General features: G+C 50.2%; 1 protein-coding gene across 1 annotated transcript; it reads left to right on the top strand.

Annotated features, from left to right (window-relative positions):
• The first annotated feature begins 4,301 nt into the window (after positions 1 to 4,301).
• Positions 4,302 to 15,364, top strand: prdm12b (PR domain containing 12b). The gene is made up of 5 exons (XM_072240037.1): positions 4,302 to 4,518; positions 5,907 to 6,097; positions 8,238 to 8,393; positions 10,310 to 10,424; positions 14,840 to 15,364. Exons 1-5 carry the CDS (start codon positions 4,302 to 4,304, stop codon positions 15,223 to 15,225), a joined length of 1,065 nt encoding a protein of 354 aa, XP_072096138.1. The 3' UTR covers positions 15,226 to 15,364.
• The last annotated feature ends 684 nt before the right edge of the window (positions 15,365 to 16,048 follow it).

Raw genomic sequence — 16,048 nt, 5'->3', positions numbered from 1 at the left:
GATTTCAGGAGCCATTCTTTCCCCCTTTCAGAATTTGCCCCATACGCGCTGACCGACAATGAAAAAGACGGGCCGCGGCAGTTCGCACAACAAGATCCCACGAGCAGGAAGATTGAGGGAGCTCACCTTCCAGCAAGAAGATGCCAGTGTCCTGCCCCACCCCCTCATGGATGAATAATTCCCCAGTCATGGCGCGCCTCTCCCGGTACAGTCTTGTCCGCTTCGGCTCACGGTGTTTTGGGTTGCGGGACTCTCGGCTTGGTATGTGCACCGGGAACCCTGGCTGCGCCGTTGGTTCCTGACGGAAGCCAGCACATGTGATGGTACCGTCTTGTACTCCAGTCTGATCCCCCCCCCCCTCCCCGGTCAACACCTATACTGGGAGTGGCCGGACGTTTCTTCTGTCGGCCCCTGAGAACTTTACCCATCAAAAGGTGGAGGCCAGGAAAGGGCGAGGGACACCCTGCCTTGCCTTCTCAGACCCTATGGGTAACGGGATGCCCGTCTCCGAACAGAAGCCCCGGCAAACAGCATGTTCCAAACACTAGGGCAGCGGCGAGAGCAAGTCGCAACTTCAGGTCAATTCATGTCCCGGGTGTCCGTAGTCCAGGAAGTCCCGATGCCTCCTTATCTGAAGGTGTCAGTGACATTAGTATAATCCGGGCGTCACTTGTTAATTGGGTATCGATTAAACTCGAAAGGGAATACTCTTTACAACTTCTTTCCCGTTGTTGGGTGACGTTATGTAAAGTTCCACCGGATGGGTTGGTGAGCAAGAGAAAAGAAATTAAATCGAATGAATTAAGTAAGGCAGACGCGCCCGTGTGTAAACGGGAGCCTGAGGTGGCAGAACCACGGATCCGCGGCTTCACAGCTGCTCCCGGACGCCCTTTCTCCCTATGGGTTGGCGGACTGGGTGCCCTAGCCCCTAAAACTGCGCGGCCTACAGAGGAACGGGAGAGGACAGTGCCTGTCCCCATGTATCAGCCGCTACGAAAGGTGTATCACAGCTCTGTGATTTCCTGATATCTGTCGAGCCACAACCTTTCATTCGCTCTCTCATCCGTCTACCTGTCTCCTTGCCCCCCTCTGCCCCTCACCCATACTCTGCCGTTTTGATCTCTCCCTCTCTCTATCTGTCTATTCCCCCCCCCCCCATCTGACCCTCTCTGGGACCGCGTCCTTTCGCCCTCCGCTATCTTCCACTCCCCCAGCTGCCCGCCTCAAGCCGCTTACGTGACCACTTCCCAAACTGAACCATCGACCTTTCATTCAGCGTCCGTGCTCCCCCTCGCTAAGGGGAGCATTTGCCGATCTTCCCACAGCCCCCGCCTGCCTTGAGAACGGCTGTTTCATACAAGCCGCTGCCATCCTTTTCTGTGTTTTAAAGTCTTTTCACATGTTGATCGTTATCTCCCTTTTTTTCGCAAGAAAGGAAAGAGAGAAAAACCTGGTTCTGGGTAAAGCAGGCCGAACTGTCGCGTGCAGAATACACCCTCCTTTACGCGCGGGAGTCACCTGCCTCCCGAACTCCTCATTGTTCCTTCCAGCTTCGTCCTCCCTTTGACTTTTTTAAAGCCTGTTGCACACGAGCCCCCGCAAAATGAGCTTCAAATTGGATACATATTGAGGGTCCTTTGTCTGTCGAGGGTCGTACAAGGCTAATTAAATTTGATCCTAACAAATAAGGCACGTCGCCACCCATTAATCCCGACTCGGCTTTCATCCCGCACTTGCATTCACGGCCCGAGTGCTATTTCTTAAAATATGCCCACTCAGTGAGTTTAATCTATTGAAAAACATTTGCAGAAGTCTATTGTCCTCCCAATCTTGTCGCCATTCTCTATTAGAAAGCGGGGAACAGCCGTTTGCCGCTTTGAGTCATTAAACCAAAGATTGCCTGAAAACCATAATATATTTACGCGTTTCCAATTTTTTAATTTAAATGTGTTGTTTTTAATCCCCCCCAGGAAGGTTCACGCCGAAGCGTCGTTATATGACGGAGATTTCAATCGATCAGAGCGCGGTTTAACTTTTGTTACAGAGAAAAAATAATCTTTTGGATTTTGACTGTGGACTGATTGAGGGCGGGAACAATGTTAACCCGCTTGAGAAGATTTTTACGAACACTCGCGCGCAAAAGAAATCAGTTTAAGAAAGAATTTTGCACAAAGGTGGTGGGGTTAGTCCTCAAACCAGCGCCGGGTGTTGACTTTTTCGGCCGAGTTACTGTACTATAAACTGCGTTTTTATTAAACGTGCGGAACTTGGCCAAAGCGGGGAATACAATATTCCTCCTCTCCGAAAGGCGCAGTTTTCACCTGGGTCTCGTGTTGGAGATGAATAGCAAACCACATAGTACTTAAACTGAACTAACAGATAATAGAAATGTGAATGTGGACTTCCAAAAATAAAGCTCTAACTGGAGATTATATCAATGTGATACATGCAAACGATATCGATTCCGTTTATGTTTTATAATATTGTATTCGTTTAAATATAAAATGAAACAATTAATTACATAATCATTAATTTCTAACACCCTCCGTTTTAAATATTTTGTTGGTATTTAAATTGTGGTCTATTTGTTGTCGCGTTCGAGACTTAATAGCATTTGATAGTAGTGCGAGATATTATCTTTAATGAGCTGCCACGTTTGATGCAAGCTGTGGGCAACATCAAACCAACTGTAAGTTGTTATAAATACAGGCAAGGATTTCCAAACGTGCGTTCAGCTCAGAGGGTTCGAAGGGAGGAAAATCGGGCCCCAGTTGTATCGGAGAACGTCTGCTTTGTAAACTTCAAAACGAAACGATTGCGTTTGTAATTTCGTACAAGTGACTACCTCCAGCAGCGAGTGGAGAGGTTTACAATCGACCTGACATTAAAATCCAAGATTAACTGCGCACTCTGTTCAGGGTGAATTCTCCGGTTCCCGATGCTCTGCTCACACCGACGAGGCCTTTCTTTATCATTTTGTTCTCCCTCCTTCCTCCACTGGACGCAATAAATACGCCGGGATAATTCTAACTCATCCCAGCGTGTGTAAACCCTGGTGGAGTCCTTCTAAAGGAGAGTGCATTTTAAAGAGCAAAGAGGCAGCTGTTTTTATCGCTAATCTCCGCTCTCTGTCAGTCATCCGCGAATTTATTTACCCTGGTATCCTTGCAGGTTTGTAGATATTTATAATAATTCTGCCCGCTTTTTCTCCCCCGTGCTCGGGTTTGACCGGTCCTTCAGTTCGAGACGTTATTTTATTCCGATGGAAGGAGGATAAGAAAGGAAATGTGTCAAAGATCGCTCTTATTTAAAAAAAACTCTCATCCAGAATGGGCGTGAAAATCGATCTGGCCCACTTTTATCCGTTCTGACATTATTTCTGATCACCGTGAATGAGGAAGCAGCGAGAGTAAGGGGAGAATAAAGATGTTCTCTCAGCGGGACGCTGGGGACCAGACTGCCTTCTGTGTTCCCAATCAATCATTGTAATCGCCCCTGTCTAACATTTAAAATGTATTTACAAAGATGAGAAAGGGAGCGGACTATTGAAAATCCGACAAATATTGTGGACCTCCTGACAATGTGCCGCCCGGCCTGATTAGTGGCAATGAATATTAAATTTCAAACTTTTTCCTCTGGTAATGGGCGCGGGTTCGGCGATCTCGCCAACTTTCATTTCTGATTCTCTATTTCAGACAGGGTTATTCTGCTCGCAGGATAATATTTTTTTAAAAAAACAGGAGGTTACAGGTCTCAACGCGAAGAAGGTTTAATCTAGTTGCGAAGTCGTGCTTATAGTTTTGGATATAGTTGGGCGCGGGCTCGCTGATATTGAAGTCTAAATTGGATCAGGTTGGGAAAGGCACGTGGTTGGTGCGGTCGGCGTTCTCCCAACTTCAGGGAGCCTTCAGGGAGTGGGTGAAGTCTCGGGGGGCGGGGAGGGGGTGCCGTACATCGGCTGTGCGTGAGTTTAAAAAGGTTGGCGAGGTGCTGGGGCTGTAGGCTTTCGTCAACAGGTGCACAGAGTAAAGCCGATGGGACGGATGCGAGGCGCTCGCTCCCCTCCCTCTCCGCACAGGGTCCATCCTGTGAGCTGCCTCTCCTGAGACGTCAGAAGGTCATTAATAACCAATTAGGAAGTCATTCAGGCGGCTATAAAGAGGGCTGAGATTTTTTTGGGGGGGGACTAGCTGGTGATACTTCTTCCCTCGGGTTCCCCCTCCGCAGCATCTCTCCTCCCCTGTCTCCTTCCCACTTCTGCAGCGTCGCACCGTCACTGGGGACCGCGTCTTGCCCGGACCATGGGTTCTGTCCTACCGTCTGAAGCGCTGACGCTCAAAGCTGGGTTCAAGCCCCACGGTTTCTCGCTGGCGGAGATAATCACTTCGGACATCCTTCACAGCTTCTTGTACGGCCGCTGGAGGAACGTCCTGGGAGAGCAACTTTTCGAGGAGAAGAGCAGTTCCGGGCAGAAAACCGCCTTCACCGCGGAGGCGCTAGCTCAGTCCTTCACTGGAGGTGAGTGAAATAAAACCTGCGGCAGACTACCCGGACCGACATTGCATCAACGGTGTGCGGAGGTGCGGGCACCACCCAGACACCGTCCTTGGGTTGTATTTCGAGAACTTTGATGGCGAGATTTACAATAATTCCATTTTAGCCATTACGCATTTTGCAAAACTGTATATTTCGATCATTTTCCTCACTGCAAATTTCAAATTGCGCATTTGACGGATCCCTATAATAAAAACGAATCAACGCGGAATTGATTTCAAATGATGAACATCACACGCTGTGTAGGACATCAAGACGACCTTTGAAAGTTTGCACTTTAAGAGTTCGGTCGAAAATAAAATGGATTAAAAAAAAGAAATCTGAAATAGAGGAAGATATTCAGCGGGTGGGAAGTGCGGTTGAATGGTTAAAATGTCATAGAAATCAGAGGGAAAGGACGCAGCAAAGTCGGTCGGCCCATCATGTCCGTACTAGCTCTGGGCCAGGGAGACCCGACTCTTCTCGCTAGCCCCAGCAGAAATGAGCAAAGATCCAGTTATATTTTGAAAGGAAATTCGATTCAAATTTAGTACTGAGTTCTGTTATCCATCGAGTGCCGGAGTGAGGAGTCGGGGTGGAAAGGCTTGTCTTGAACCCGGGGGTGAAGAGGCGATGGGCGACGAGCCAGCCAGGTTCACGGACGGTCTGCCCGCTCCAGACCCCTCTCTCCCCCCGCTCTCCCGTTCAGGGCAGTGGGCGGTTTTACCCACCTGTCCGCGATGTTGATACAGTCGGGCCACATTCCGTGGGGATTAGTGTGTGGGGGTGGGTGGGGTGCGGTGTTAAGGATGGCTCCTGTTACAATTCCTCCGAAATCTGACCTGAGAGCTGAGAAAACCGTCCTGTTGACGGAGTCGCTTCTGAGCGGGAAGAGAGAAGGAATGTGTTTCACCCCAGACCTCCACGTACACCGACTGGGGCTCGGGTAGTCCCGGCCGCCACCCCGCGCCTCCCTGACCAGAGACCCGCAGATTGTTGAACTCAGAACCTTTAACCCGGCTTTACCCCAGTCAAGAGTTCGGCCCTGTGTTTAAAAGGAACGTGCGGACATTGAGAAAAGTCACAGACGGTGAATTTCTAATCTAAATAATAAATCAATTTTCCATATCTCTATTAATTTAAATTTTCAAAGTCAATGTCATACAAGTGTTTTCGTTCATTTTAATTTTAGCATCTATAATCTATAATCGAACAATCCCGTTTTAGCCAGTCGTGATTATTTAGCCAATAACTATGATTTCGATCTCTCCCTCTCCTGGACTTCCCCGTTAAGAGAGAATTATGCTCACTGTGTCGCGGCGCCTCATTCTTGTGCTGAACTCTAACCCCCAAACCCTCTCTCCCCGGTTCAGAGGTTCAGAAGCTGTCGAGCCTGGTGCTTCCGTCTGAAGTGATCATCGCTCAGAGCTCGATCCCCGGGGAGGGGCTCGGCATCTTCTCCAAGACTTGGATTAAACCCGGTACCGAAATGGGACCGTTCACCGGCAGAATGATCTCCCCGGAACACGTGGATCTGTTCAAGAACAACAACCTGATGTGGGAGGTAAGGAGAACAGCATTCACTCGCTCACCTGGTCGGAGTGACACCGACTCGTTCACCTGGTCGGAGTGATACCGACTCGCTCACCTGGTGGGAGTGACACCGACTCGCTCACCTGGTGGAAGTGACACTGACTCGCTCTCGCTCACCTGGTGGGAGGGACACCGACCCGTTCACCTGGTGGGAGGGACACCGACCCGCCCACCTGGTGGGAGTGACACCGACTCGCCCACCTGGTGGGAGTGACACCGACTCGCCCACCTGGTGGGAGTGACACCGACTCGCCCACCTGGTGGGAGGGACACAGACCCCTTCACCTGGTGGGAGTGACACCGACTCGTCCACCTGGTGGGAGGGACACCGACTCGTCCACCTGGTGGGAGGGACACTGACCCGTTCACCTGGTGGGAGTGACACCGACTCGCCCACCTGGTGGGAGTGACACCGACTCGTCCACCTGGTGGGAGGGACACAGACCCCTTCACCTGGTGGGAGGGACACCGACTCGTCCACCTGGTGGGAGGGACACCGACTCGTCCACCTGGTGGGAGGGACACCGTCTCGTCCACCTGGTGGGAGTGACACCGACTCGCCCACCTGGTGGGAGGGACATCGACTCGCCCACCTGGTGGGAGTGACACCGACTCGCCCACCTGGTGGGAGTGACACCGACTCGCCCACCTGGTGGGAGTGACACCGACTCGCCCACCTGGTGGGAGTGACACCGACTCGACCACCTGGTGGGAGGGACATCGACTCGTCCACCTGGTGGGAGGGACATCGACTCGCCCACCTGGTGGGAGGGACACTGACCCGTTCACCTGGTGGGAGGGACTCCGACCGTTCACCTGGTGGGAGGGACACCGACTCACTCACCCGGTGGGAGGGACTCCGAGGCTCTCACCTCATCTCTAACCTCCTTTCGCTTGGCCTATCATATCACCATTTAATTCCTCAACCCCCCCCCCCAGCTCTTTATCTTTTATTCCTTGTCTGTCTCATTCTCTTCTTCCATTCACTCCCATCTCTCTCTCCCTCTCTCCCTCTCCCTCTCTCTCTCTCCCTCTCTCTCTCCCTCTCTCTCTCTCTCTTATTGTCGATCTTTCATTTGCGCTGTGCCCTTCTCGTGCTCCCGACTGTTTAAGCCCAATCTTGCTTTCAATTTGTCTTGACATTGTTTATTTCTGTTTTATCGTTTTAAATACCAATCTTATTGAAACTAGATCGACAAATGATACAAGTTTCCTAATCTTGCAATTCTTTTACGAAATTTTATTACTTCGCTTTTTTTAAAATTGCACTTTGAAATTCCCCTTTTACGTGTCAGCGCTCTCTCCTGTATATCATCTGGAACCAGGTGACTCCCTTCTGGGTCACTGATCTACGTTCCAGGATGTCTCGGTGTGTCAGCTGTCCCGGGAGACATTTCAATGCACCTTTAGGCGGGGGTGAGCTCCCAGTGGTTACTGGGTCGGTGACTTGGAGCGATTCGCAGGGTTTTGGAGTGAAGTGAAACCGGAAAGCTCATTTGGAACATAACACGGGCAAGAGGGGCCGAACAGTTTCGTTGCTGGCGTGATATCCTTTGGCATTCTTCGCTGGCAGCTTCCTTTGGAAACTGGCCCGTTGATCCAGCCTGATTCACCAGCAGCTCGCTCACCCCGTTAGACGAGCAACGGCGGTGAGTGTGGGGTGCAGCTGGGTTAGGTCCTTGGGCGAAGGGTGTGGGTAGTTTGCAGATGCTCGAGTGGGTGTGGGGGTGGTCTGGTGGGATGTGGGAAGAATCTGTGGGGCACCAGCTGCAGATCCCGGAGCGGGTCGCCCCACACCTTGAACACTCGGCGAGAATCTCCGCCCTCAGTATCCGCGTAGAACAGGCCCGAAGGCAAATGGTTTCAGGGGACGGGCTCCTCAGACGGCAGCGGGGCCCGCGCTGATAATCCCGCTGGAAAAAGGTAGCCCACATCTTCCCCGTAAATAGGCCAAGTCTGTGAGCGAGGCCAGAGCTCGCAGGTCGAAACTTGCCGGTCCAATACCAGGTCCAAAGTCCGGATCGGTGCCTCGGGTGCGGATTAGTGCGCTAGGCCGAAATGCGATTTCGGCAGTGTCCGTGTTAATCTCTCCTTCGCCTCCCTTGGCCCAGGTTTTCAATGACGATGGCACGGTGCGGTATTTCATAGACGCCAGTCAGGAGGACCACCGCAGCTGGATGACCTACATCAAATGCGCCAGGAACGAACAGGAACAGAATCTGGAAGTGGTTCAGATCGGGAACAACATCTTCTACAAAGCCACCGAGGTGAGGAAGGCCCTATCTGGGTCGGAGGTTTGTGTCAGGGGATTATCGCAGCCCGGTCTTGCATGGACCGGTCTGGTGCTCCATCCCACCACACCGACCGTACCCCCGGTCTGGTCTGTTCGGGAACGGAATTCCGTTTGCATCGTCCGCGCCGAGGGGAGGGTGGGCGATCCGGTGCGGAGGTCATTTCGGGGTCCCGATGCCCTTCGGTCGCAGGTCGGGACTGAGGACGGAGGCCCTGCCGTGAAGGGAATATTGTGATCAGGTAGCACCAGTGGAGATTAGAGAATTGTTTGTGCACCGTCCGGCAGCGGCTCTCTAATGCCCACAGATTGTGAAACAGCAATTTTAAATAACAAATACCCACATCCCGCATCGGCACCAACACGTTTTTCCTTAATCTACTCGATCCAGATCTGTGACCCTGAGTCCCAAAAGAATCCCCTCCCCTTCCCAAACCCCCACGGCTCCGATGCAGCGCCCGGTGCGGTACGGGACGGTTCGGATCTCTTTTGGATTCCCGGCCAAATATCTTCCTGCAGTCAAAGCTACCATCGAAGATTTGTCGCACAAGATCGATCTTGAGGATATCACTGACTAGTGCAATTCGCTACACGGACCTCGCTTGTTGTACCAGAATCACGCTTGCTCGTGTGTTTTCTGTCCGGGGCGAGATTTATTCCGCTGGTAATTTATTGCCTGTAACCTCTGGTGACCGCCAGCCCGCTGCCCGCGTGGGTTGTAAGGTCACTGGTTAAGCTAAATTAAGGAACCCGAGTGGCTAGGAGTCTGCGAAATGAAGTCTATGCTGACTTATTGAATTCCGGCAGAACAGTCGACCTTCTACCAGATGTTTCAGAAAGGAAGGGACTTCAGCACCGCAGGATAGTCTGCAGATGCTGAAATTCTCAGTAACGCATGCAAAATGCTGGAGGAACTCAGCAAGACTTATATCCTAACAGAGTGTCTCCGTCCGACACGTCGACTGTTTATTCCTCTCTATAGATGCTGCCCGGCCTGCTGAGTTCCTCCAGAATTATGTGCATGAATCTGTGTGTCACAGGAGATTTGAATTGTATTCTTGCAACCCTTCCGTTTGTCCAAGGATTGTAACCCTTCTGTTACTCGTTTAAGTTCAAAAACTTTCTTTTAAAACACATTATAGAGTCTTAGAGCGTTTCAGCACAAAACCAGACCTCTTGGCCCATCTAGTCCGTGTTATTCTGCCGAGTTTCATCGACCCGCACCTGGACCATAGCCCCCCCCCCACCTCGTTCATGTACTTATCCAATTCTCTCTTAAATGTTGCAATGGATCCCGCGTCCAGCAGTCCGGCTGGCAGCTCGTTCCGCACTCGCGCTGCCCTCTCCCAGTGAAGAAGTTCCCCCTCGGGTTGGCGACGATGTGTGTTTGTGCTTCAGTTAAGTATTGACCATTTCACTTCGAGGGAGAATGGGTTATAAATCTCTGTCTGTGACCTTGAGTTTATTTCGGAATGACGCAACGAAAGTCTACTTTCTGGACCGAAGAAGTTTTTTTTTCCTTGTCTGAATTTATTCTCCGTTCAGCGCCCCCGGACTGGGGTGGGGTGGAGGAACTTTCACGTGTCACCCTACCGCAGAAGAACGCGGGTGACACGTGGGTTATTCAGCACCCAAACTCTTGTACCGCGCTGGGCGCGAATCTATCAAAGCCGAGGCGGCAAAATGTCCCCCGGTGTCGACACATCGATAAACATCAAATAAACGTAATATAAAACAGAGACATTTATAGTATCTACGCCGGGGGTTTAAATGTTTGTAGATGTGGATCAGACATACATAACCTCGTATAGCAGCCCTTAAACATCAGATTACCATAATAGCTACTGAAATTAAAACAAAGCATTTTTCTTCTCCTTTTCTATTTCCCTCAAGACAGTACCTCCGGATCAGGAGCTGCTGGTGTGGTATGGGAATACACAGAACACATTCCTTGGAATCCCAGGGGTCCCAGGGATGGAGGAAGAACACAGGAAAAAGAACAAAGATGGTAATTATTTTATTCATCATGCATCGGGAAACAGGACCTTCCTGGCTCAACGACCTACTTACTTAACACTAGCCTAATCACAATTTACCAGTTAACCTACTAACCGGTCTTTGGACTGTAGGAGGAAACCGGAGTACCCACGCGGTCACGGGGAGAACGGGCAAACTCCTTAAAGAGGGCGCCGGGATCGAACTCCGGAACGCCCCGAGCTGTTAACAGTGCCGCGATAACCGCTATGCCGCCGTGGAGCCCTAATGATTGTAAATATCAGTGGGATCAGATGGCGGCTGGCGGTTCGCTAACGGTGGAGTGCGATTGTAAAAGAACGGGGGCTCCACTTAATATTGAAAGTACCTAAAAGCATTCCCTTTGGGCGAGATTGCGCTCCATTTTAATGGTTTAATGGATTTATTGCGATAAGAGTGTACTGCAACAATTAGATCACTGATGCAGCTTAACCTTAATAACACGTCCCAGATCAAAGAGTAGTCAGCAGGGAAGAGACGGTGGGTGATGAAAATTCTGGTTACGAGTTATAAGACCATAAGACAATAGGAGAAGAATGAGGCCATTTGGCCCCTCGAGTCTACTCTGCTATCCCATCATGGCTCCTTTCAATTCCATTCTCCTGTCTTCTCCCCGTAACTTTTGACACCTTGACTAATCAAGGACCTATCAACCTCCGTTTTAAATATACCAGATGAATCGGCCTCCGCAGCCGCCCGTGGCAGCGAGTTCTACAGATTCACCACCTTCTGGCTAAAGAGGTTCCTCCTCATCTCTGTTCTAAAAGGACGTCTTCCTACTTGGAGGCTATGCCCTTCGGTACGAGACACCCCCCACTATAGGAAACACCCTCTCCACATCCGCTTTATCTCGGCCTATCACTGATCGGTAGGTAATTATGTTCTCAGATACCTGTTGAGAGGTTGGGGAAAGACGGGACCAGCAGGAAGGAGCGCGTTTCCGGGATGGGAACGGAATTGTCAATGAATTTCAACCTTGTCCAATTCTAAAACATATTTACTAACTCCTTCCCGATTACATATGCCTGTAATGTTTGGTTTTAGCGCTTGCTCCAACGCAATTGAAAAGTTCACTTATATGAAAAAAAACAAGGAATTTTCTCTGGTTTGCCGACAGATCAGTGGGCAGTAATACTGCCCAATATCCTCCCCCGGATTTCATTTCCCTTCAAGTGTCTAATCGGTAGATTAACTCAGCAACCTCCAACACTTAGAATTTATGCCATCATTCACATTTAAAATATTTTGCAACATCAAAGGGCAAGTCTCCTTTAGTATCACAACCACTCTACTTAAAACCAAAGCGCCCATTTTAGGAACTAAAATACCGTTTCAGTATTGCAGCGTGGTATCAGTAAGTAGGCCAGTACGTTGGAGGTGAACTTCTGCTGTCTCTCCTGTCTCGATCGGTTATCACATGGTCCTTACACGTCGTATGATGGGGTGGCTCGGTTGGTTATCACATTTTCCCTTGGTACCGTCCGTTCAGTGTAGGTCTCGGGGGGGGGGGGGGTGGTCAGTGGACTAATATTGCCCTTTCATACTGGGGGCTGCTGTAGGCAGAGTCGCTCACATTTAAAGACTCTACATCTCGTTCTCAGTATTGTAATTTATAATTGTACCATTGGTTGTTAGTCCGCCTTTGTGTGCGGATAGTTTGTATTTCTTGTGAATACCTGCAAGGAAATGAATCTCACGGTAGCGCATGGTGGCGTGTGCGTACTTCAATAAGAAGTTTACTTTGACGATACACGGACCCCTCACGTTCTGGTAGGGACGGTTCCATGTGCGACCTGATTGGTTATCACAGCGTCTTCGCTCAAATTCAATCAATGGTGCAATCCGGGGCATATTATGATCGAGGAACGTGTTTGTAGACCGGTTATTGAACTTTTCACTGTTGGACTTCGGCCACATTCCACCGTGATACAACACTTGGCGGCACGGGAGGTCGTTCCTGCCTGTGGCCGTCGAACATGCAGCTCCTCCCGTGGAGGGTCAGACACCCTGAGCCAATAGACTGGTGCTGGACTTATTTTCCATCTGGCATAGTTTGCATTTTGATGTTTGATCGTTGGGTTTTTTTGTATTGCTACATTTACGCTCTATTCTTGGTTGGTGCGGCTGTAACGAAACTAAATTTCCCTCGGGATTAATAAAGTATATCTATCTATCTATCTAAATTAGTTGTGGATGACAGTAGATTATTACTCAATTGGTCAGTCTGGCTCAGGTACGGTTGTTGACTCATTCTATCGCACTCTCAGGCCGGCTGGTCCGATAGGCCAGGTGATTGGCCAATGGCCTCTCACTTCGGGACTCAAATTGCCCAATCAGCGTGCTTTGATGACCAGAGGGCGATCACGGACCTTTGGTCGGCTGGCCATGGATTATTTATTATACCGGCCAGCACTGGTAAATTAACCCAACCTGTACTGCGGGTATAAATGGTTCCTTTCTCTTTTTAAGGGGCATTTATGACACTCTTAGATGGGCACGTGGATGATTGAAAAATAGAAGGTTGTGTAAGAAGGAAGGGTTAGATTGACCTAGAGTAGGCTCAAGGATTGGCACAACATCATGGGCCGAAGGGCCTAAACTCGGCTGTACTGCTCGATGTTCTTTCTCTGTTGACATTGCGGCTTCCTGATTCAGGTGAAGTGCTCTCGTTCCAGTGGGCTGCTTACTTACAGGTCCCTGCGGATCTTCAGAAGGAAGAAATGCAACATCGAGTGGGGAAGGGCCACTTGCGGTTGGTGTAATGCTGACACCAATGCAGAGAAAATGCGGAGACCCGTGCTCTGCATCATGGAAAGGCAGCGGATGCTGTGTGATACACAAGTATAAGCATCTAGCCTCTTATATACCGTATACCGGGATGCTAAAGGGTTGCAATTCTGTGCTTAGAGTCTGATCTGGAGCATAACTTTAAGGTGTTTGGAGGAAAATATAGAGGGGATGTCAAAGATAGTTTATTTTACATAGTGGTAGATGCGTGAAACGTGCGGCCAGGGGAGGTGGTAGATACAGATACGTTAGGGATGTTTAAAAGACTTTTCGAAAGGCTCCTGGATACAGGAAAAATGGAGGGCTACGTGGCGGGGGAGGGTTAGATTGATGTTGCAGTAGGTTAAAAGGCCGGCACATCACCGTCGGCCGAAGAGCCTGAAATGTGTTGCAGTGTTTCCGAGTTCTACTCGTTAGGGAGGGGCTAACGTATCTACTTTCTGGCTCTTAACGTGAACGGTTTCCTGCCAATGAATTGTTAACTCTAATTCTTCCCTGAGATATTGGCATCAAAACCAACATTTATTGTCTATCCCGTATTTGAGAGGTAAGCTGTTTCCTTGAAGGATATCTCACGCCACTGCTGGGAGGATTTCCTGGGTTTCCACCTGGTGGAGCATAGAGGATCTATCCCGGTCAAGATTGCGTGGGACTTGGAGATGATGGTGGTTCCAAGGAGAATTTGAATTCGTCCCTCCAAACGAAACAGACACAGGGTTGGGAGGTGTTATTAAGTACCTCTGTCCCTGAGCGAGGAGTACTGTTACTGGAAGTTAGAGGTCATCTTAGAATGAGTTTAAGTATATTTGTCTACTGATGAATAAATCCCAAAATCAAAGGAAACTGCTTCTCTTTCCCAGCACCACCTGCTTGCAAGGCAATTGAGGTGACCACAATTTTACGGCACCCATCAATTATCCATTGGATCAGCGTGGACTATTCCGGGTGTCGCTTCCCACACAGATTCCTTGAGTTTAAAAAAAAGAATGTTTGGTCTGGGTTTCAGACAAAAATCTTTTACCCCCCAAAAAACCGGAAACATTCAACAGGCCAGGTACCATCTTCAAAGTTCAAAGAGGAATTTATTGTCAAAGTAATATGTCACCATCTCTGTGGGGGAGAAAAACAGTCCGGTTGGGACCTTTGGTCGGAGCTGGGGAGGACGTTAGTTTTCAGTGGGAGTGGGGAGGGAGGATGTGGAGAACAGGGAAATAGTCTGTAATAGTCTGTTTACGTTGGAAACATTTTATATTGAAACACTAGATATACCGTTAATCTACCAGACTAGAACAGTTGTAAACTCCAGTAAAGGTCACCTGGAGCTCCAACAGCGCTGAAATCTCCCCAAAGATTTTAACTCTCCGAAGGAATTACTTTCACCAGAGGGTGGTGACGCTGTGGATGCCAAGTCATTGGACAGAGGGCATCAAATATTACAGGGAGAAAGCAGGGAATGGGGTAGTAAATTGGTCATGATGGAATGGCTCAATCTTGCTCCTAGATCCTTTGGTCATCCAAGCACTCCCTGAACTGGGCGCATATCTATCTGCAAAGCAACGGGAGGGTCCAACTAACCACATTTCTTCTCCCTTTTCTCTGCAGACGACCAGAATGCGGGGGACGGCTCCGGCGGGAACAACGTGGGGCGGATGCGGTGCGTGATCTGCTACCGAGGCTTCAACTCCCGCAGCAACCTCCGCTCCCACATGCGCATCCACACCCTGGACAAGCCCTTCATCTGTCGCTTCTGCAACCGCCGGTTCAGCCAGTCCTCCACCCTGAGGAACCACGTCCGCCTGCACACGGGCGAGCGGCCCTACAAGTGCCAGGTGTGTCAGAGCGCCTATTCGCAGCTGGCCGGACTCCGAGCTCACCAGAAGAGCGCCAGGCACCGGCCCTCCCCCGGTTCCCTGCAGCCGCACTCGCCGCCCCTGGCGGGGCCGCACTCGGCCACTCTGACACACCGCATCCCCACCATGGTGTTGTGACTCCAGCCGCCTCCTTGTCGCTGATCATGTGAACGAAAACTAATCAACTTCAGTGGGAGGTGGATTCTCATGGGCGTCAAAGCACCGACACTGAAAACAGACCCGACGCATCAAAAGGGGTTCCTTTTCTCCCTTTAATTTTTGGCAAATGAAGGTTCCGGGGGACAGATCAGCCTCTCCCGCCCTGCACCCTGTGGAGTTGCTGCTTCGCTAACATCTGCCCAGCCTGCTTTTCTTTGGGGGGGGGGATGCGGGGGCAGCGGAGAAGGCCACAGCAGGAAATATAAACTAAGTATTTGGCCAGGAAGCCCAACAATGCTCCGGACAGAGCTCAGGGTGGACTGTACCCCCCCCCCCCACGGACCAATACGTAAGTCCAATAGGAATAGGCTAGAAACCCAATGGGTCTCCTGGCTCCCTGGCAGATTTATTTTCCCTGAGCATCTCAATTGTCTGTTACGAGGCTCCCACCACTCACTGGAGTTATCTGTTGCCGCTGGCAAAATCCCATGGATGTGACCCACGTTGTCTCTCGCTCCTCAGTGTACATATTAAAAAAAGGCCCTCTCATTCCAATCTAACACCATTTTGTGCCAGCCTTTCAGAACCAACGCCTCTGCAAACGAATTGCTACTTCAATCGGTTCCATCCCCCCCACCCCCCACAAACACGTTTTCCTCGCATCGCCCGGCATCAGACTGATTCACTGATTGCTGGCTCAGTTTGCAGGGATTCAGGGACATAACCGGTGCACCTCCAGACCCTTGTGCATCCGTACACATTAACAGCCGCCCAGGGTCAGGTGTGGGAATTTACCCCGCCT

Source organism: Mobula birostris, chromosome 22 (genome assembly GCF_030028105.1).
Source record: "Mobula birostris isolate sMobBir1 chromosome 22, sMobBir1.hap1, whole genome shotgun sequence".
NCBI classification, from domain to species: Eukaryota; Metazoa; Chordata; class Chondrichthyes; order Myliobatiformes; family Myliobatidae; genus Mobula; species Mobula birostris.
Note: the sequence above shows the minus strand (reverse complement) of the source record. Positions and strands in the feature narration are given on the sequence as shown.